This window comes from Eucyclogobius newberryi, unplaced genomic scaffold (genome assembly GCF_026437365.1).
Source record: "Eucyclogobius newberryi isolate DKJ021-1_F unplaced genomic scaffold, fEucNew1.0.hap1 SCAF_15, whole genome shotgun sequence".
Taxonomy (NCBI): Eukaryota; Metazoa; Chordata; class Actinopteri; order Gobiiformes; family Gobiidae; genus Eucyclogobius; species Eucyclogobius newberryi.
This window is the reverse complement of record NW_027315779.1, coordinates 577,252-600,614: the sequence shown is the minus strand read 5'-3', so window position 1 is coordinate 600,614 and position 23,363 is coordinate 577,252. Positions and strand designations below refer to the sequence as shown.

Here is a 23,363-nt window from a genome sequence, read left to right as displayed (position 1 = left end):
TGTCCTCACCCCGCTGTCCTCACCCCGCATGTCCTCACCCCGCTGTCCTCACCCCGCATGTCCTCACCCCGCATGTCCTCACCCCGCATGTCCTCACCCCGCATGTCCTCACCCCGCATGTCCTCACCCCGCATGTCCTCACCCCGCATGTCCTCACCCCGCTGTCCTCACCCCGCATGTCCTCACCCCGCATGTCCTCACCCCGCATGTCCTCACCCCGCATGTCCTCACCCCGCTGTCCTCACCCCGCTGTCCTCACCCCGCATGTCCTCACCCCGCTGTCCTCACCCCGCATGTCCTCACCCCGCATGTCCTCACCCCGCATGTCCTCACCCCGCATGTCCTCACCCCGCATGTCCTCACCCCGCTGTCCTCACCCCGCATGTCCTCACCCCGCATGTCCTCACCCCGCTGTCCTCACCCCGCATGTCCTCACCCCGCTGTCCCGCAGAGGCGCGTGCAGAAGAGGACAGTGCGGGAGCTACTTTCTATTCCGTCCGTGTTTTGGCTTCAAAAAGCAAAGAAAGAAAAGAAAGACGTCCTCACTGCGGGTTCTTTATTCTCGTTATTGCATCTGTCATTTCATCCAGAGACTTTAGTATTATTCACGTCGACCTTATGATAATGACGGTCATGGAATAAAAGCTTCTGGCACTTTGAATGAAGGCTTCAACTTTGTCCAGCCCAGACATGTCATCAAAGAGCAATAAAGCCTGGTTATTATTATAAATCCTCTTGGTTTTACCTGAGACTGCGCGGGCCGCATCGACGTGTAAAGATGATGTGTATTTGTGGAGGAATGGGATGAAATAAAAGAGGAGAAGTGTCATAAATGATGGCATGGGACGCCTTGGAGAGCCCGTTTAATGTAAAGCGCGGGGGGGGGATTGATCATATGTCACATTTACAGCGGAGAGGGAATGGCAGACACGGGGAGGACGCGGGGAAATGGAAAAGAGGTGATAAATGCAGAAATTGTAGGGATAACTTTCAATAATATGACTTATCTCTTCTTGTTCGAGCCCTTCCTGAACGTCTCCTGCCAAGTTTACTCCTCAATACATCTAACTCTTTATCGTCTCTATAGATACGTTAGCTTTAATTTCAATAGAGATGACATGGAACACTAAAACGCAAACTCTCGTTATAATTTGTCAGTGATTTCAGTGTCTGAAGGCTAATATCGTGTCCGCGCTGCGTGTTTTCCTAGATCAAAATGTACTGTATATAATGTTTCGTATTGAATTGAGCTTGGATGACCACGAGTTCTCAGAAGGAGAAGAAGAAGAAGAAGAAATGAATCATAATGACCGCCCCACGTGCTTCTTGGTTATGTTTACATCATGAGCTCATAAAGGGTCAAGGCTGTATTTCATTTCATTTATTCATGCGCAGTAAAGGAAGAATCATCACGTTTTAGACGAAACAAACCCAGGATATCCGAATAAAATGCCAATAAATCATGCAATAAAGATGAACACCTACATAAAAACACATGTACACGCGCGCACAACAGGAGATAAAATCATGTAAAACACTGCAGATAGTCCTTAACCAGCGCTTTAAAATCCTCAAAACTCATAAAATAATTGAATATCGCAGTGTTTTGTTCCTCTGACGGGATCAAGGTTGCGGAAGGCCTTTTTTCTCTGCTCAAATGTTGTCGATTGTGAAATATTCAAGATTCTGAGTAAAAAAAAGAAGAAGAAGTGAATTAACGTATTGTCCGGAGTATAAGTCGCACCAGACAAAAAGTGCTTAATAGGGAAGAAAAAAACACACATGAGAGTATGAAATGCGGTTGCAAGTGTGTAAATAACAAATAATATCGCATATAAGTCGCTCCGGAGTATAAGTATATAAGTATAAATATAAGTATCAGTCGCACCCCGGCCAAAACTATGAAACAAAGTGCGTTTTATAGACCGGAAAATACAGTATATTGTAGTAGCACAGTGAGACTTGTTTTTTCTCTATGCACTAATATCTAAACCTTCTCTCTCTCTCTCTCCTCCTCCTCTTCCTCCTCCTCCTCCTCCTCATCATCGGTGTCATGTTTTCCTGCCTTTGCTCACAGGTTGCACGCTCAGTTAACAGAGGGTTAGTCCGTCCGACCGACCAGCTGACCGACATCCTCATCTCGACTCCCTCTTTACAAAACAAAAAAAACAAAAAAAAACTACTTGAAAAATCCTGCCTCGACAACAACAAAACCCCCCCGTTGTGCCCGCTCCGCCGTCGCCTCCGCCGTCGCCTCCGCCGTCGCCTCCGCCGTCGCCTCCGCCGTCGCCTCCGCCGTCGCCGTCGCCTCCGCCGCGCTGGAGTAATGTGTGTCAAGGTGAAGTGCTGAAGGACCAGGTTCCAGTCAGCACATTGGGGGGACACGTGAGGAGCCCGAGTGAGGAGACGAAGAGGAGGAGGAGGAGGAGGAGGAGAGGGGCCGAACGGGCTATGACACTGTCCCAGCAGAGCGAGAGGGGCCAACACTGACGACGCAGGAGCAGCAGGAGCAGCAGGAGCAGCAGGAGCAGCAGCCATGGGCATCGGACAGTCCAGCAAGCCCCCGGTCACCGAGGAGACGGGCGAAGGTGAGGAACCGGGGGGGCGGGGCGGTTTTCAATGTGTTGTTACGGGAGGTTTACGGTTATCGGGACAAGTGGACAAGTGGTGGACTGTTACCCTTGATTTTAGTTTAGACAGAGGACGTGGAATCATATTTCAACTGTTAAACTGAAAAGAAAACTCTCAACTTTAAATGAGAAATGTCACTTATCTTTGATTAAGTCATTAAAATGTCCAATACTCTTTTTATCTTGGATCAAGCAGCCATTTATTACGCAAAATAAGAGTAGTTTTATGATTATTTCTAGTATTATTTTTATTTTTACTACCATGTGGTCTTGTACTTATTTAAAATGTGTCTTTTTTTCTTTCCTTTTTCTCAGTATTGATGGACGTGTTATTTGGCTTGTTGAATTATTAAATATCTGTTGTAGTGTTGATTAATATCCGGGTATTTGCGAGATGAAAATAGTTTTTTTTATAGTCGACTTTCAGATTTGCTGCTTTGTACCTGTGTCTGTTTTAAAATTGAACATTTAAAACTTGCATTTGGTGATGAGTTTGTAGTTTCTCTGTTGAAACTTTGACACTTTCCTCATGAACGCGTCTCCAGCTGTGGCACTTGTTTTGTTGCCGCTGTGTTTTTGGATCATTTGACTTCAAATTCACAGAGAATGACACAATAATAAGACTTTAGTGTGAAAAGAGTCAACTGTTGTCACTGAATATTACTGTAAACAATTATAAATCCTGTCATATTCACAACACCAGCCTCGTGAATTTGGTCTGTTCATAATCTGAAAACAGAGTGATTCCATGAACATGATGCATTCTAAGGGAAGAAAAAATGAAATGAATTTAGATTTATTTTTAGATTTTTGTTCATTTTATATTAATATGATTATTTTTATTTCATTTTGTATTATTATTTTTTTAATATTTTTTTTATTCTATTTCATATATTTTTTTTAATTTTTTAATTCAATTTTGTATTATAATTATGTTTATATTTTATTTCATTATGTATTATAATTATTTATTTTTATTTTTATTATCATCATCATTTTTTTGCAATGAATAGAAATTGTTTTAGGAACACATTTTAAAGCTTTGAAAAGAGATTTTTTTTTTTTTTTTAATAACTTTTTCTACCACAGTCCAATTTCAAACTCGATCCTATCCCACAATCATACTTAAAACATATTTTTTATGTACTTCTGAACACAAAACAACTGTAGTTTCTTTATGATGACGACTTCACTGTCTTACACAAACTATTCAGCAACAATTTGTCTCATTTCAATCTTAATTTCAATCTTAATTGTAAAGTTTAGAGTCAACTATGGACCCTTTTCACACCCCTGGCCCACGCATACTAATAATGCGTAATAATAATGCATAATAATCTGTAGTCACTGATGACAAACACTTTATTTCATTGGTTTTCCTCATTGTTTTTATAATTCTCAGATGTTTTTACTGTAAGACGTAATAAGGAGCAGACGCTTGATGAGTCAGCAGCACAAAGAAGAACAGTCCTCTCCATGCTTTTTTAATGTTTATTATCATGTTTATTAGTAATCGATGGGAAAGATCAGAGGAGCGTAATATTTATACTGAGATATCACACGAGTTGTAAAGAAAAAGGAGATTTATAGTTCATATTTTCACCGTTTTATCACAGAACAATCATGAGACGTCAGCGGTTTGCAGTGGAACAAAACTAATATTACTGCTACTAATACTGCATATTATCACATTTAGTGGTAGCAAGTAGACATATTTATACTAATACTAGTCTGCTACAACTATAATTACTTTGTACTGCTGTTAGACATGCTGTTGCTTCTATTACTACATAAATACTTCAAACAAAAGGACTAAATGAGATGAGGATTGACTGATTTAAAGGTGAAATACTTCTTACTCATAGTGCAGTACTTTAAATACGAGTACGTTTGTTTACCGTTCTGTGCTTGTGGCTTTGTCCGCAGAGTATTTTTTTAATCAAAAAGAGATTGTTGCGTCGGATTGTGTCGGAAATATAATCATTTGTGAGGATTATACGCATGAGGTAAGTCTTATGGAATATTGTTATTCTCGTTTTGGCGTAATAATATGTCAGTATTTTCTCTGCGGTTATTGCGTTTTAAAAGTATGAAATATGCTAAATGCGTCAGTGTCACAGTTAGCCACAATGCTATGTTACCTCAAGACGAGATATTTAATTATTTACTCATGATTAGCAAGGATATATAGTTAAAAAATATGTGTATTGTCATTGTTATTTGGAGATATACACAAACACATCGAATATATTATAGTCCTGAATGAACAGTTAAAGGTGCATTATGTAACATCACCTGCTTTTCACTTGCCCGGAATATTTCACACTGTGGCGTTAAACTTATGTCGTCGTGGAGACAAGCGAGTGACGCCACCGGGCCAAGTTACAGATCAGATCTATGGCGAGGCGAGTCTGCTCACTGCGAGAATGACACTGAAACATTGTGTGAAGTCAAAAGAAGTAGGTTTAATGCCGTAGCGCGGGACATTCCAGCCGACGCAGTATTGTCCATGGACCAAGCAGATGGCAGACCCAGATCTGGACAAGTTACACAGTGCTCCTTTAAAAAAAGCTGCCCAAATAAAGGAGCAGATTACAATAAAATAGACCGATAATTCTGCTTTTAATGTTCATTTCTATGTTTTTTTGTTTTGTGTGTTGACAGTTTAGTGCCATCAGCCAATATTGCAGCACATTTCTGTTGGATTTTATCGTCCAAATATTGTCGAGTTATGAAAACGTACTGCGCTGTTACGGCTTTTTGGAAACTACATCATCTGGAGTATTTTCCGCGTCGTTACTGCGGTGCGTGAATAGCCCGCTGGTGAACAACAGTGGTCCTGAGGGGAGTCGTGTCTTGATAGACACCGGACACATTGAACCCCCCCTCAGTGAACCCCCCCTTCAGTGAGGCCGGGACTCCCCCTCTCGGGTCGGGCCGGGGGTTTCTGTCCCGCCGCCGCCGTTATCACTCCACTTTTCCCCGTTGTCACCTGCTGCTCTGAAGAAACGCGATACAGGTGTTTTTCCATTCTGAAGTGGCACCGGGACGTCCTGCTCCTCCAGGTTTTTTACATCTTTCACAATAAGACTCTTCTTCAATCTGATATCATTGACCTGAAGCAATGTCCTGCTTGGGTTTGATTGTGATTAACTGGTTGTGTTAAAGGAGCACTGAGTCACTTTTCCGCTTGTCTTGGTGGAGCTCTTATGTCTTTGAAGTTATCATCGTCAGGGATTTCAACGTCAACGCTAAAATGTGAGAAAAATCCGGGAAAAATATTCTTACTCTTTTAACTCTGTGCAAGGTGGCCTCTCCGCAGATCTTATTTGGGCTGTGGCGTCATCTGCTTGTCTCCATGGAGATGGATAAGTTCAGCGCTGCAGGTATTGAGTATTTTAGTAATGGCGTAATCCATAGTTTATTTACTAGTCAACGCGTTTTATTTTTTCTTGGCTTAAAGCTGTGTTTGATTTATTTATTACAATGATATGCCTCTCGAATAATTGTTTACTTAACTGAAAGCATATTATTTTAAGTCATGGTTCATAGGTAAAACAAATAAGGAGTTTCTCTTTCAAATGTACTTATTTCATTCACAGTTTTAACAGACCAGTTCCCAAAGTTTCCCTGGAATATAAATGTATAAATAAGTAAATGACTGAATTTTAAATAAGCCCGATTGACGCTGAGCCGCAGTTACAGTGGCTCTGAATGACTTTGTGTCGCTTCAGTTTAGGTCAGAGGAAACATGGGGCTTTAAACCTGGTTCTCTTCAGTTATTGTGCGGCTGTGGGCGGCGTTCACTTCAGCCTCCGTGTTTTTGCCTCCACAATCAGAGAATGAACAACCAGAAAAGTAATATAGTGCACCTTAAAATACTGCTTTATTTCATGTTTTGAAAAATATACATACCAGCCAAAAAAATGCATAATAGAGAAGAAAAAAACATATATAAGTCGCACTGGAGTATAAGTATATGTATATAACTATAAATATAAGTATAAGTCGCACCCCGGCCAAAACTATGGAAAAAAAGGTGCGACTTATAGTGCGGAAAATACAGTAAATAATACAGAGCCCAGATATTAGTTTGTGTAATATTATTTAGCAGTAACTTTCATTCTTGGATACACTACCGCCTCTGATAGACAGATCAGGCAGGGCATCTGGGTGTGGGCGTGTCCGGGCACGTCGCTGCCCCCGAAGGGCGACGTGTGCTAATGCACGGCTCCGCTTTTCCACTCACGTAATCCGGGATACGCGTGTTATGGACGAGGCCCGTTTGCAGCAGCCAGCGTCGCTCGTTCACAAAGTCGCCGAGAAATGCCCTGAGGGTTTGTGTTCCGGTCGCCGGGGCAACCACAAGAGCCGGATGGTGTCCCCGCGTCACAGGGCCCTTCAGTGAGTTTCAGGCTATTCGGAGAAAGAGAAACACACACACACACACAAACAAACAAACACAAACACACATATACACACACTCACATATACACACGAACACACACACACACTCTCACATATACACACACTCACCTACACACACACGAACACACACACACATACACACACTTGCACATACACACACTCACCTACACACATACACACATACACACACACACACACACACACACACGAACACACACGAACACACACACACACACACACACACGAACACACACGAACACACACACACACACACACACACGAACACACACGAACACACACGAACACACACACACACACACACACACACACACGAACACACACGAACACACACACACACACACACACAAACACACACGAACACACACACACACACACACATACACACACACTCACCTACACACATACACACACACACACACACGAACACACACGAACACACACACACACACACACACACACGAACACACACGAACACACACACACACACACATACACACACTCGCACATACACACACACTCACCTACACACATACACACACACACACACACACACACGAACACACACGAACACACACACACACACACATACACACACTCGCACATACACACACACTCACCTACACACATACACACACACACACACACACTACGTTACGTTGGGGTTCAGACGACTTTACATCACGTTTAAAGTCTATATTTCGTTTTTCTAATGATGACTCAGTTTGATGGGCGAGAACGCGCTGTAAACATGGACCATAGTTTGCGTTAAGTTGCAGTTTGTGAAGGCGTCTCGAAAAATGAACGTTTCAAATGACAGGAAGTAGAGCCGAGAATCCCTCTGTGATGTCATCAGTGTGCGACACCGACACACTTTTCAGGTGTTATATGGGGTCATTGTTTGTCAAATCATAAGTGTCGTGTACATTTATATGGATTTTGGCTCTTGTTTACAGTGTGGTTGCCAGGTAACAGTTGTGGAATGACCTCTACCTGTGTCATATTTGCTGCCCATGTCCAACCAGGAAGTGCAATTATAACCTTTACAAAACTGGGGACAAATAGGCACAAATGTTTAGTAAAATCTGAAATATTTTTCTTTTCACTATATAATAAACTATAAAACTATAAAATAATAGACTATGATATTGAATTGATTTTATGCCACATACATAGTAACCTGAAAATCCCTTTAAACTCTATTCCAAATGAACCATATCGTAAAAAGCATGAGCTGTAATTAATAAAAAGTAGTTAGTTAGTGTCATGTATAAGGCTTATGTTAATTATTCAACCCTCTACTGCTGAAAGTCTTTATTAGTGCAAAGAAAAGCCGCACAAAATAGTCTAGAAATACTGTTCCAGCTCCAGTTATTGAACGATAAGTTGATTAAATGTGACGACCAGGCCAAAAAATACACTTTTAATGAAATAAATCATTCACACAGAAGTATTCAGCCTGAAAAATACTTAATTTATCATGTGTCAACCGCCTTTACTTGGAAAATCAAGCACCTTCTCGTTTGATCAGTGAGCGTTCACTCATTTAAATTCTGAGTCACACGTTTAGTTTAACAGCGAGGAGTATTTTTTAGGCACGCTGCAAAGTAAAAACGTGAACTAAGGAGAACACGACATGCTAGTGCTAGGCTGGTCTTTCTGAATGACAGAGGCAGAATTATAGCGTTAAGGTGCAGTAAAGACACGTATATGTGCCTACTACGGGCGAAAGCCGGCGAGGAGGCAACACTGGACTGATGACGTGGATGGAAAACGGACACGCCCCACAGTTTGACAGGGAGAAAACCAGAAGAGGAGCCGAGCAGCACGAAATCCAACTTAATTAGCCTGTGTCAGGGAGATTGACAGGAGCCGCCTCAGACCCGCTGTCCCCGTGTCTGCGGCGCTAATCTACGTTTCACGCTCACACATCCATCACTTTATATCGCTTTAAAGGCACTACATGACGTTTGTGGTGGTGGTGGTGGTGGTGGTGGTGGTGGTGGTGGGGGGGGGTCCGCCGTGTTAAAGCCGGGCGACCAAAGGGTAAAAGATCAAAGTATTTGAATCTACCTCCATTGTTTTCCTCGCTCTCGCAATGCCTCGTCGCTAGTATTCACATGTATACGTTTTTATACAGCTTTAGAACAGGTTTTTCGGACTGCTAAGTGAAGCGGGGCGGACCGGCAACGCACGGCCAATCAGCTCTCACCCCAAAGTACAGAGACATCCTTACAAGTTTGCAATAGATACAGTGTGTTCTAAGTAGTGGACTGATGTTTGTCTCAAAGTTCTGCACTTTCTGTATATTCCGGACTATAAGTCACACTTTTTTTACCTAGTTTTGGTCGGGGTGCGACTTATGTGATATTATTCATTATTTTCACACTGATAACCACAAGAGGGCGCTCTAGGCTCTGAGCGACGCAGAAGAAGAATCTGCACTTCCTCTTCCTCTGGAGTTTGTGGAGTTGTTTAGAAGTGACACAGAGGAAGAAGAATTCAGTGGATTTAGTGATTTGGGGTAAAACTGATGCTTTGCTAAACTTGTTAGCATGTTCTTTATGCTATAGTTATCTGAATAACTGTTCATATGTTACGTTAACATACCAGACACTTACCACAGTTCTGTCTGTGCCTCATGTAGCTGAAGGTGTTAGCGTTAGCATACGTCATGTAGCTGAAGGTGTTAGCGTTAGCATACGTCATGTAGCTGAAGGTGTTAGCGTTAGCATACGTCATGTAGCTGAAGGTGTTAGCGTTAGCATACGTCATGTAGCTGAAGGTGTTAGTGTTAGCATACGTCATGTAGCTGAAGGTGTTAGCGTTAGCGTACGTCATGTAGTTGAAGGTGTTAGCGTTAGCATACGTCATGTAGCTGAAGGTGTTAGCGTTAGCATACGTCATGTAGCTGAAGGTGTTAGCGTTAGCATACGTCATGTAGCTGAAGGTGTTAGCGTTAGCATACGTCATGTAGCTGAAGGTGTTAGCGTTAGCATACGTCATGTAGCTGAAGGTGTTAGCGTTAGCATACGTCATATAGCTGAAGGTGTTAGCGTTAGCATACGTACACCTATTCACCATGTTCTCTAATCTGTTATTATTTTAAATTGCATTTCAAGATGAAATGTCTGCGACTTATACTCCAGTGCGACTTATATATGTTTTTTTTCTTCTCTTTTATGCATTTTTTGGCTGGTGCGACTTACAATTCAGAAAATACGGCTAAAACGTTCTTGTAATTTATTTGGTTGACGTATGTGTGGTAAATGAACTGTAAAATGCAACACAAAAAGTTACAACGCAAGCTACTTTTCTTTTTATTTATTGCTTTTTGCGTCGTTTCTGGGTTTAGCTAACACACACTTGATGCTACTATTGCACACGTATCTTCAAAATACTGTTCGGTCGTACGTATTTAATTGGTTATATATATATTCCTATTGCATAATCCTGATGCTTTTCGACTCATTGTGCAACGCTGAGAGTGATTTGACCCGAGGGCCCGACTTGGGACCGGCTCACAAAAGTGGCCCCGCCCTTTTGTCCCTGCACTTATCTACGACCCCAAGCCCGACAACCTTAAATTAAAAGACCTTTTATAATCAGACTAAAAAGGTTCTTCTATCATCATTTTAACACATTTCTTGCACAAACTTAATATGAAGTTGTCGACTAAAATATGTTCGTCAATGTCATATTTATCATATTATAATAAGTTATCATAAAGAATAAAATTACATGTATTTTCATGAACTGAAACTAGGACTAAAATAAAAAACTGGATATTTTGGTCATCTAAAGTACTAATATTCTCATCAAATATATAAAAAACTATAAATTGACTACATATTGACTGAATCTAAAACTAGCCTAAAAGTATTTTAGTAAAATGAATAAAACTAAAATTGAATTCAATCATTTTAAACATAAAAACAGTGAATATGTCAAAACACTTCAACATCATGATTTATTCTTAAAATAATTAATAAATTACCATCAAAGTCACTTTTTATCATAAATATCCATAAGGAGATTCCCACAAATAATGAACCTCATCATTTTTATTCGTTTGATGAACAATTGATATTTTGCATAAATATATCATGAGGTGGAACCATATTCATAAACCCAGAGCTTTTACATCATGAGGTGGAACAATATTCATAAACCCAGAGCTTGAGTAAACACAGTGAAACACACGGTGAGAAAAGAGGAAGTGAGATACGTGACTAACAGACCATAACATGAACTGTCAGATCCAATATATCTGCCATAACTCTGGGCAAACCTCCGCGCGTGGGCCGCGCGTGTGTACGGTGTACACGTGTGTACAGTGTGTACACACTGTACACACGTGTACACACTGTACACACTGTACACACGTGTACACACGTGTGTACACACTGTACACACTGTACACACTGTACACACTGTACACATGTGTGTACACGTGTGTACAGTGTGTACACACGTGTACACACGTGTGTACACGTGTGTACAGTGTGTACACACGTGTACACACGTGTGTACACACTGTACACACTGTACACACTGTACACACTGTACACATGTGTGTACACGTGTGTACAGTGTGTACACACACACTGTACACACTGTACACACTGTACACATGTGTGTACACGTGTGTACAGTGTGTACAGTGTGTACACGTGTGTACAGTGTGTACAGTGTGTACACGTGTGTACAGTGTGTACAGTGTGTACACACGTGTGTACAGTGTGTACAGTGTGTACAGTGTGTACAGTGTGTACAGTGTGTACACACACACGAGCGCCGTTTGATGGACGAGCCGTCTGGAAAGTGCAGCTTCCATGTCGTTCTTGGAAGTTTTAGTTCATGATTCGGGGACATATCGGGGACATATCGGGGACATATCGGGGACATATCGGGGACATATCGGGGGGAGTGAGGGAGACACTGCTCTGAACAACACATCAAAACGTTTCACCTTAAATCAAAGTATAATGTTTAGTTTTAGTTGCCGTCCTTCATGACCACTAGGGCTGCGACTAACGATCATTTTACTACTACATTTTACCAGTCGACTTGTCAGCGATCATTTTTTTGATTACCAGTAGTCGACTAGTCATGAATCATTCCTGTAGCATATTGAGATTAAAACTATTTATTACTATTAACCAAATACATTTTGTAATATGGTGACTTAAGGCTTCAAAAGAGAGAATATTTACATTGCTTTAATAATGCAAACAAGTGCTTTTCACTCTGTATTGTCCAGATCATGATTATTAAAATACAATCTTGATTATTTTAATAGTCGACTAGTCGTTATTAGTTCAATTAATCGTTGCCGCCCTAATTACCGCTTTGATCGTGCTGAAAAGTCCAATGTGAATAAAACAAACCCGATCGTCCTGAAGCGCGTGCGGCTGCAGCAGGAGATGGAGAGTTTGTGTTTTTATGTTCCTTTCAACCATCGGGGCATCAGGTGCTCCATCGCCGTAGGAACAGCGGGGACAGAGAGATACCGTGTCTCTGGTCGCCATGGCAGCCGGGACACAAACAGCAGCATCCAGCCGTTACAGAGATGAATGTGAGCGATTCGGACCAGAGCCGAGGAAGACAAAAGCGGCGGCGGTTTTAGATCAGGATTTTACATTGGGAAAAGTCAAAGTCATTGGGTTGTTGTTGCTCAGACGATTTGCGTTTTGGAAATGTGTTTTAATTATAATTATGCTGTGTAGAAATATGTTTTAAAAAGTTTTCTCGTGTATTAGGAGTTGTGGTAACTGTTGAAGCGATGATACTTGTTGCAGTTGTAGTAGAAGTAGTAGTAGTTGAAGGATTGATAAAATTGATTTCGGAATGATGTATTTGGGCCTCAAAACCACTGCAATGGACTCAATAAATGGATACGTGGACTGACATTATAACTGGTCTTCAAAAAATTGAAAGAATTACATTCGGACTAAATTTGAAAATGGAAAAATATAAACATGGAAAGAAAGAAAATTGACAAATTTACCAGACTTTGTTAAAAAAACTGATAATTATTATAATTATAAAGAATATCAAGTGTGCATCATTTTTAATTAAAACTATTGAAATTAGCACATAAAGCGACAGAAGCCTCTGGTAAAGTGATATTTCGGTCCTTTTGTGTTTAATTTGAGGTTCCATTCACGTTGTGCGATACTTGAGCCTCATTCAAGACATTTAAAGACACATTTTGGCACATTCCTGATCATTTGTGAGAATGTCGTCTGAATATTGTCTCGAGATCATGCGCACACAAAAAAGTAAAGCAAAATGGCATGGAGTGGAGCATTATCTATTTATCAATCTATCCAATTATATATTTCATGCTTTATACATGCTGTTGTATTTTATTTGATCTAATGTATTGCTTTTATTTATTTCTAACAGATTGATTTTTTTGTTCAAGTTGTATAAAATCATATTTTTGATGTCATTTTGCAGACTTTTAGACCTTTTAGATGTCTTGTTTGTGTACCAACGGTCTTGTTTATGAAGTTGGATTATTTCATCTATTTGAATAAGTTCTGTTACATTTATCATCTCTGATCTTATTCTCTCAAGAATTGAAAACAATATTTACAAATGACAGTGATTATAGAGCTGGAGAGCGCACGCCTTAAAGTCAAAACTCTCCACAGAGATGAGAATCAGAATGAAAAATAAAACAGTCAACAAAAGTGACATGGAACAACTAGCGGTAAATACGGATTATTTATCACACTATAGAGTCAGAAAACGTTTAGATTAACGCCAAGTGAAACATTTAAGATCTCCATTGGGTTCTATACATGAAACATAAAAGCACAGAGAGTAAACATGAAGTAAAGAGTATTTTTTAATTAACGTACAATCTGTTGTCCTGGAGGCAGCTCGGATCTCTCACAAATAACAACTGTTTTCTGGAGCTATAAAAGCATGTGGTTGTCAAAGGTCAGAGGTCACACCCGTCCTGAGTAATGTACTGTAATGTGAGTGTAAGTGACGCTGGTTTGACTGATGAGAATTGCCCTTGTGCCTTAAAGATGTGGCTGAACGGAGCTCGACCTCGCAGTGAACCCGAACTTAAGTGTTTATCCGCCGCCGTTTGTCACCAAGAAATGCACTGTTGGAAATAGGCTGTGGAAATAGTCTTCCTCCTCCAAACATCTCCTCTTCACTCCGGGGACGTTTAAAGGGACCACGTTGAGTTAAATTGGCATTTTTGTCGTCACTAGAGCTGCGCAATATATCGTAAAAGTTCGCAATGGACGCGATACCTACATTATTTTGATTTAATTGAATTTGATTTATTTTATTTTATTTATCTTATTTAATCTTATTTTATTTATTTTATTTATTTTATTTATTTTATTTATTTTATTTATTTTATTTGATTATTTTTCATTTTATTTTTCATTTTATTTTTTATTATTTATTTTAATGTATTTATTTTCATTAAAAAATACAAATAGGTTATTTTTTCTTTCTTTTTTTGTATTGTTCTAGTCCGTTTATTTTATTTGTGTATTTGAAAATAGAATAGTTCTTTTAATTTGAATCAAGGTAGCTAAAGTCTTGCATTCACATGTTTGCTTTATTTATAACTGAACTTACATTATACTTAAAGTGGCTCTACCCATTTTCCCATGTAACTGAGGAAAAGTTTATCATTCATTGTGTTGAAGGTCAAAATGAGACCGCTGTGTATGTTTTGCATCAAATTTGAGCATTTTAATAAAACCAAGAAGTGTCGTTGGCACTTTTGTGACGGCAAAACTCGCTCTGGCCTCTGAAAGTGGTGAAAAGCGCTTATTTACTTGATTTACCGGCATAATATGAGAGGAAGTCAAGAATACTGCTGCGAACCGTATTTTCCGGACTACAAGTTACACAGTTTTTCATAGTTTTGGCCGGGGTGCGACTTATACTTATATTTATACTTATATACTTGTACTCCGCCCCGACTTATATGTGATATTATTTGTTATTTTCACACTTGCAACTGCATTTCATCCTCCAGTGCAACGTATATGTTTTTTTCTTCTATATTATGACTTTTTTGGCTGCTGCGACTTATACTCCGGTGCGACTTATAGTCCAGAAAATACGGTAGTTGTGCTTTTCTCGTATTTCCAGACAATACAAATCAGGTTCAGCACTTTTCCGTCTTGCAATTTTCATCAGTTTTTATGGAGGAGTCGTCTTCTGGTTTATTCAGGCCCGTTTCATGTTTTCGTTTTCATATTTAGTCTGTTTTTATCACAGTCTTGAGCGTAATCTTCACTGTTGTAATCCATACAGCTGCTTTTTCCCCACTAAAGAATAAACACACGCATGAATTATTGAAACGATAAGTGGCGAAACGTCTCACGACTGTTCAGACTCTGACCCAAACTGCACTTACGAGACGTCGTGAAGCACTTTTGAACTCGTTTTTAAAAAGTGCCATCGATGGATTTCAGATGATGAGAAATCAGAACCACAGCGATGAACACTTTCAAACAAAACGTTACGTCGTCTGAAAGGGGGAAAAGTCTGTGAGATGTTGCGTACGCCGGGAAGCAGAAACCCATGAATACTATTATAATAACTCAAGAGTCACTCCAAAAACTGTTCATCACGTTCATCCTTTCTGCTGTGGACGATCTAAATCCTTTACCACAAACATATCAAACAGTAAAACCATTAACTGACGTTTCTTTGTCTCAAGTACGAATGAGCTTTGACTCTCTCTGTGTTGAAAGTACTGCAAACACACACTTGGAGTAACTGTATTCCAGCGTATTCTTTTGGTGGTATTCAGAGTAGTTTTCTAAAATCAGATTTAATATATTGTTGTATTTGATAATGAAAATGATGCTTCAAACTGCACAGAATTAGTGTTAACATAAATCTAAATGTGACTCTTTCCTTCTCTAATGTGTAATAAATGAATCACTAATGCTTAAACCGACATATAAAGCTGCATTAATCCTACGTTGTGTTTTTTACACTATAATAAAACACAAATCAAGGTGAATTCCATCACAGAATACATATTAATGCAGCTATTAAGTATTATATCTTCTTGATTGATTTAATTTCTCTTTCTGTTCTCACAGTTTGTACTTTATAAGGTCAAACAGCCTTTAATTATATCTTATTTCATCTTTTTTCTCCCACAGTCAACTTTGACCACTTCCAGATATTACGGGCCATCGGGAAAGGCAGCTTTGGAAAGGTAAATACATCTTTCTTTTTTACGTGAGCGATCAGACGTATTCTAATGTTGTCCGTCAGATGTATATATTGTATTATTATTTTACCAATTCATTAGTTTGATTTAAAAATGTATTAAAAAGTGTATTTAATTTATTTTATTCTGTAATGAAGCTTTTAATGAGCACAGATTTAAATTGTGCAAATAACATAGAAGAACAACTGCAGAAAATGTCAATACTTAAATATAAGTCTCTATAACCAAAGTTTTAAAGGCAATTGACAATAAAACACTTGGTCATCACCGTTGCAACATTCTTAGCAAATACAAAATGCTTAGTTTTGACAATTTTATCTTATTTTCAAATCTAAGAACTCTTTTCAAAATCCTTAATAATCCTGCTTCACCTCCTTAAACGGTGGAATAAACTGGCAGATCGTCTGAAATTGTCTGTAGATATTAATAACTTCACTCGAAACTTGGAAAAACACATCCTGGATAATCAACGGTGACATCAGCCAACTTCGATTTTAACTGTAATTTTTAGTCTGTATTAATTCTGGACACGTTGGACACGCTTCAGTCCCAGACACGCTTCAGTCCTGGACACGCTTCAGTCCTGGACACGCTTCAGTCCTGGACACGTTGGACACGCTTCAGTCCTGGACACGCTTCAGTCCTGGACACGCTTCAGTCCTGGACACGCTTCAGTCCTGGACACGCTTCAGTCCTGGACACGTTGGACACGCTTCAGTCCTGGACACGCTTCAGTCCTGGACACGCTTCAGTCCTGGACACTCTTCAGTCCTGGACACGTTGGACACGCTTCAGTCCCGGACACGCTTCAGTCCTGGACACGCTTCAGTCCTGGACACGCTTCAGTCCTGGACACGCTTCAGTCCTGGACACGCTTCAGTCCTGGACACGCTTCAGTCCTGGACACGTTGGACACGCTTCAGTCCTGGACACGCTTCAGTCCTGGACACGCTTCAGTCCTGGACACGCTTCAGTCCTGGACACGCTTCAGTCCTGGACACGTTGGACACGCTTCAGTCCTGGACACGCTTCAGTCCTGGACACGCTTCAGTCCTGGACACGCTTCAGTCCTGGACACGTTGGACACGCTTCAGTCCTGGACACGCTTCAGTCCTGGACACGCTTCAGTCCTGGACACGCTTCAGTCCTGGACACGCTTCAGTCCTGGACACGTTGGACACGCTTCAGTCCCGGACACGCTTCAGTCCTGGACACGCTTCAGTCCTGGACACGCTTCAGTCCTGGACACGTTGGACACGCTTCAGTCCTGGACACGCTTCAGTCCTGGACACGCTTCAGTCCTGGACACGCTTCAGTCCTGGACACGTTGGACACGCTTCAGTCCTGGACACGCTTCAGTCCTGGACACGCTTCAGTCCTGGACACGTTGGACACGCTTCAGTCCTGGACACGCTTCAGTCCTGGACACGCTTCAGTCCTGGACACTCTTCAGTCCTGGACACGTTGGACACGCTTCAGTCCTGGACACGCTTCAGTCCTGGACACGCTTCAGTCCTGGACACGCTTCAGTCCTGGACACATTGGACACGCTTCAGTCCCGGACACGCTTCAGTCCTGGACACGCTTCAGTCCTGGACACGCTTCAGTCCTGGACACGTTGGACACGCTTCAGTCCTGGACACGCTTCAGTCCTGGACACGCTTCAGTCCTGGACACGTTGGACACGCTTCAGTCCTGGACACGCTTCAGTCCTGGACACGCTTCAGTCCTGGACACGCTTCAGTCCTGGACACGCTTCAGTCCTGGACACGTTGGACACGCTTCAGTCCTGGACACGCTTTAGTCCTGGACACGCTTCAGTCCTGGACACGTTGGACACGCTTCAGTCCTGGACACGCTTCAGTCCTAGACACGCTTCAGTCCTGGACACGCTTCAGTCCTGGACACGTTGGACACGCTTCAGTCCTGGACACGCTTCAGTCCTGGACACGCTTCAGTCCTGGACACGCTTCAGTCCTGGACACGCTTCAGTCCTGGACACGTTGGACACGCTTCAGTCCTGGACACGCTTCAGTCCTGGACACGCTTCAGTCCTGGACACGCTTCAGTCCTGGACACGTTGGACACGCTTCAGTCCCGGACACGCTTCAGTCCTGGACACGCTTCAGTCCTGGACACGCTTCAGTCCTGGACACGTTGGACACGCTTCAGTCCTGGACACGCTTCAGTCCTGGACACGCTTCAGTCCTGGACACGCTTCAGTCCTGGACACGTTGGACACGCTTCAGTCCTGGACACGCTTCAGTCCTGGACACGCTTCAGTCCTGGACACGTTGGACACGCTTCAGTCCTGGACACGCTTCAGTCCTGGACACGCTTCAGTCCTGGACACGCTTCAGTCCTGGACACGTTGGACACGCTTCAGTCCTGGACACGCTTCAGTCCTGGACACGCTTCAGTCCTGGACACGCTTCAGTCCTGGACACGTTGGACACGCTTCAGTCCTGGACACGCTTCAGTCCTGGACACGCTTCAGTCCTGGACACGCTTCAGTCCTGGACACGTTGGACACGCTTCAGTCCTGGACACGCTTCAGTCCTGGACACGCTTCAGTCCTGGACACGTTGGACACGCTTCAGTCCTGGACACGCTTCAGTCCTGGACACGCTTCAGTCCTGGACACGCTTCAGTCCTGGACACGTTGGACACGCTTCAGTCCTGGACACGCTTCAGTCCTGGACACGCTTCAGTCCTGGACACGCTTCAGTCCTGGACACGTTGGACACGCTTCAGTCCTGGACACGCTTCAGTCCTGGACACGCTTCAGTCCTGGACACTCTTCAGTCCTGGACACGTTGGACACGCTTCAGTCCTGGACACGCTTCAGTCCTGGACACGTTGGACACGCTTCAGTCCTGGACACGCTTCAGTCCTGGACACGCTTCAGTCCTGGACACGTTGGACACGCTTCAGTCCTGGACACGCTTCAGTCCTGGACACGCTTCAGTCCTGGACACGTTGGACACGCTTCAGTCCTGGACACGCTTCAGTCCTGGACACGCTTCAGTCCTGGACACGCTTCAGTCCTGGACACGTTGGACACGCTTCAGTCCTGGACACGCTTCAGTCCTGGACACGCTTCAGTCCTGGACACGCTTCAGTCCCGGACGCGCTTCAGTCCTGGACACGTTGGACACGCTTCAGTTCCGGACACGCTTCAGTCCTGGACACGCTTCAGTCCCGGACGCGCTTCAGTCCTGGACACGCTTCAGTCCTGGACACGTTGGACACGCTTCAGTTCCGGACACGCTTCAGTCCTGGACACGCTTCAGTCCTGGACACGCTTCAGTCCTGGACACGTTGGACACGCTTCAGTTCCGGACACGCTTCAGTCCTGGACACGCTTCAGTCCTGGACACGTTGGACACGCTTCAGTTCCGGACACGCTTCAGTCCTGGACACGCTTCAGTCCTGGACACGCTTCAGTCCTGGACACGTTGGACACGCTTCAGTCCTGGACACGCTTCAGTCCTGGACACGCTTCAGTCCTGGACACGTTGGACACGCTTCAGTCCTGGACACGCTTCAGTCCTGGACACGTTGGACACGCTTCAGTCCTGGACACGCTTCAGTCCTGGACACGTTGGACACGCTTCAGTTCCGGACACGCTTCAGTCCTGGACACGTTGGACACGCTTCAGTTCCGGACACGCTTCAGTCCTGGACACGCTTCAGTCCTGGACACGTTGGACACGCTTCAGTCCTGGACACGCTTCAGTCCTGGACACGTTGGACACGCTTCAGTTCCGGACACGCTTCAGTCCTGGACACGTTGGACACGCTTCAGTCCTGGACACGCTTCAGTCCTGGACACGTTGGACATGCTTCAGTCCTGGACACGTTTGCGGCCGGTCCGTCCACGATGAGAGTGAATTTCTTTCCATCTTTGCGCTACAGTAATAGTTCTGAACGTCTCGAAACACGCAGCGCAGAAGAAGTGGGTTTTCCTCGCTGTAGCTTGTGTTTACTTGTATTTTCGGTCTGAAGCGCTTCCCCGTGTGTCCTTTGTGATGACAGATTGCGTTACGATTGCGTTCTATACACAGCGGCGACGGTAATCTCTGTTCATATCCGGAGGTCACTAAACATATGGCTCTTTGTTTAGCTGTGTTGTCCGCGGCGACGAGCTGTTGTGTGCGTGTTTAATTTACACATGAAAACACTCGTACATCGTGAACATTTATGCCTCTGTCACTTACGCTGCATTTACATACAACGAGTTCTTCTGTTCAAGACCAGACCAAGATCCAAACCGGGTCTGAACAAGATCTAAACCGGGTCTGAACGAGATCTAAACCGGGTCTAAACAAGGTCTAAACCGGGTCTGAACAAGATCTAAACCGGGTCTGAACGAGATCTAAACCGGGTCTGAACGAGATCTAAACCGGGTCTGAACGAGATCTAAACCGGGTCTAAACAAGGTCTAAACCGGGTCTAAACAAGGTCTAAACCGGGTCTAAACAAGGTCTAAACCGGGTCTGAACGAGATCTAAATCGGGTCTAAACAAGGTCTAAAACGGGTCCAAACAAGGTCTAAACCGGGTCTGAACGAGATCTAAACCGGGTCTGAACGAGATCTAAACCGGGTCTAAACAAGGTCTAAACCGGGTCTGAACGAGATCTAAACCGGGTCTAAACCGGGTCTGAACGAGATCTAAACCGGGTCTAAACAAGGTCTAAACCGGGTCTATAAATGATACATTTGTCAACAAAAGTAGCATTGATTATAGCGCAATCCAAATATCAATAGAACCAAATGGTCTTTATCATTACCTTCAGTCTAACATTTCTCCGGTGCGTTTGTGGCATGTTTCCTCCTCTTCAGAGTGCGTTCTCTTAAGCTTCATCACGTTTCCTCCTCTTCAGAGTGCGTTCTCTTGAGCCTCATCACGTTTCCTCCTCTTCAGAGTGCGTTCTCTTGAGCCTCATCACGTTTCCTCCTCTTCAGAGTGCGTTCTCTTAAGCTTCATCACGTTTCCTCCTCTTCAGAGTGCGTTCTCTTGAGCTTCATCACGTTTCCTCCTCTTCAGAGTGCGTTCTCTTAAGCTTCATCACGTTTCCTCCTCTTCAGAGTGCGTTCTCTTAAGCCTCATCACGTTTCCTCCTCTTCAGAGTGCGTTCTCTTAAGCTTCATCACGTTTCCTCCTCTTCAGAGTGCGTTCTCTTGAGCCTCATCACGTTTCCTCCTCTTCAGAATGCGTCCTCTTAAGCCTCATCACGTTTCCTCCTCTTCAGAATGCGTTCTCTTGAGCTTCATCATGTTTCCTCCTCTTCAGAGTGCGTTCTCTTAAGCCTCATCACGTTTCCTCCTCTTCAGAATGCGTTCTCTTAAGCTTCATCACGTTTCCTCCTCTTCAGAGTGCGTTCTCTTGAGCCTCATCACGTTTCCTCCTCTTCAGAGTGCGTTCTCTTAAGCTTCATCACGTTTCCTCCTCTTCAGAGTGCGTTCTCTTAAGCTTCATCACGTTTCCTCCTCTTTAGTGTGCGTTCTCTTAAGCCTCATCACGTTTCCTCCTCTTCAGAGTGCGTTCTCTTAAGCTTCATCACGTTTCCTCCTCTTCAGAGTGCGTTCTCTTGAGCCTCATCACGTTTCCTCCTCTTCAGAATGCGTTCTCTTAAGCCTCATCATGTTTCCTCCTCTTCAGAGTGCGTTCTCTTGAGCCTCATCACGTTTCCTCCTCTTCAGAGTGCGTTCTCTTGAGCCTCATCATGTTTCCTCCTCTTCAGAGTGCGTTCTCTTAAGCTTCATCACGTTTCCTCCTCTTCAGAGTGCGTTCTCTTGAGCCTCATCACGTTTCCTCCTCTTCAGAATGCGTTCTCTTAAGCCTCATCACGTTTCCTCCTCTTCAGAGTGCGTTCTCTTAAGCTTCATCACGTTTCCTCCTCTTCAGAGTGCGTTCTCTTAAGCCTCATCACGTTTCCTCCTCTTCAGAATGCGTTCTCTTAAGCCTCATCACGTTTCCTCCTCTTCAGAGTGCGTTCTCTTAAGCTTCATCACGTTTCCTCCTCTTCAGAATGCGTTCTCTTGAGCCTCATCACGTTTCCTCCTCTTCAGAATGCGTTCTCTTAAGCCTCATCACGTTTCCTCCTCTTCAGAGTGCGTTCTCTTAAGCTTCATCACGTTTCCTCCTCTTCAGAGTGCGTTCTCTTAAGCCTCATCACGTTTCCTCCTCTTCAGAGTGCGTTCTCTTAAGCCTCATCACATTTCCTCCTCTTCAGAGTGCGTTCTCTTGAGCCTCATCACGTTTCCTCCTCTTCAGAGTGCGTTCTCTTAAGCCTCATCACGTTTCCTCCTCTTCAGAGTGCGTTCTCTTGAGCCTCATCACGTTTCCTCCTCTTCAGAGTGCGTTCTCTTAAGCTTCATCACGTTTCCTCCTCTTCAGAGTGCGTTCTCTTAAGCTTCATCACGTTTCCTCCTCTTTAGTGTGCGTTCTCTTAAGCCTCATCACGTTTCCTCCTCTTCAGAGTGCGTTCTCTTGAGCCTCATCACGTTTCCTCCTCTTCAGAATGCGTTCTCTTAAGCCTCATCATGTTTCCTCCTCTTCAGAGTGCGTTCTCTTGAGCCTCATCACGTTTCCTCCTCTTCAGAGTGCGTTCTCTTAAGCTTCATCATGTTTCCTCCTCTTCAGAGTGCGTTCTCTTAAGCCTCATCATGTTTCCTCCTCTTCAGAATGCGTTCTCTTAAGCCTCATCATGTTTCCTCCTCTTCAGAGTGCGTTCTCTTGAGCCTCATCACGTTTCCTCTTCTTCAGAGTGCGTTCTCTTAAGCTTCATCACGTTTCCTCCTCTTCAGAGTGCGTTCTCTTAAGCTTCATCACGTTTCCTCCTCTTCAGAGTGCGTTCTCTTGAGCCTCATCACGTTTCCTCCTCTTCAGAGTGCGTTCTCTTAAGCCTCATCACATTTCCTCCTCTTCAGAGTGCGTTCTCTTAAGCTTCATCACGTTTCCTCCTCTTTAGTGTGCGTTCTCTTGAGCCTCATCACGTTTCCTCCTCTTCAGAATGCGTTCTCTTGAGCCTCATCATGTTTC

The 23,363-nt window shown here is 43.3% G+C and overlaps 1 protein-coding gene across 1 annotated transcript in view; it reads left to right on the top strand.

Moving 5' to 3' along the window:
- Nucleotides 1-2,528: 2,528 nt before the first annotated feature.
- The window catches only part of stk32a (serine/threonine kinase 32A), a 127,337-nt gene continuing 106,502 nt past the window's right edge, over nt 2,529-23,363 (top strand). The window contains exons 1-2 of the mRNA XM_072445474.1: nt 2,529-2,588; nt 16,244-16,299. Coding sequence (XP_072301575.1) covers nt 2,537-2,588; nt 16,244-16,299 — 108 coding nt within the window. The 5' untranslated portion in view covers nt 2,529-2,536. The remainder of the gene's footprint in view (nt 2,589-16,243; nt 16,300-23,363) is intronic.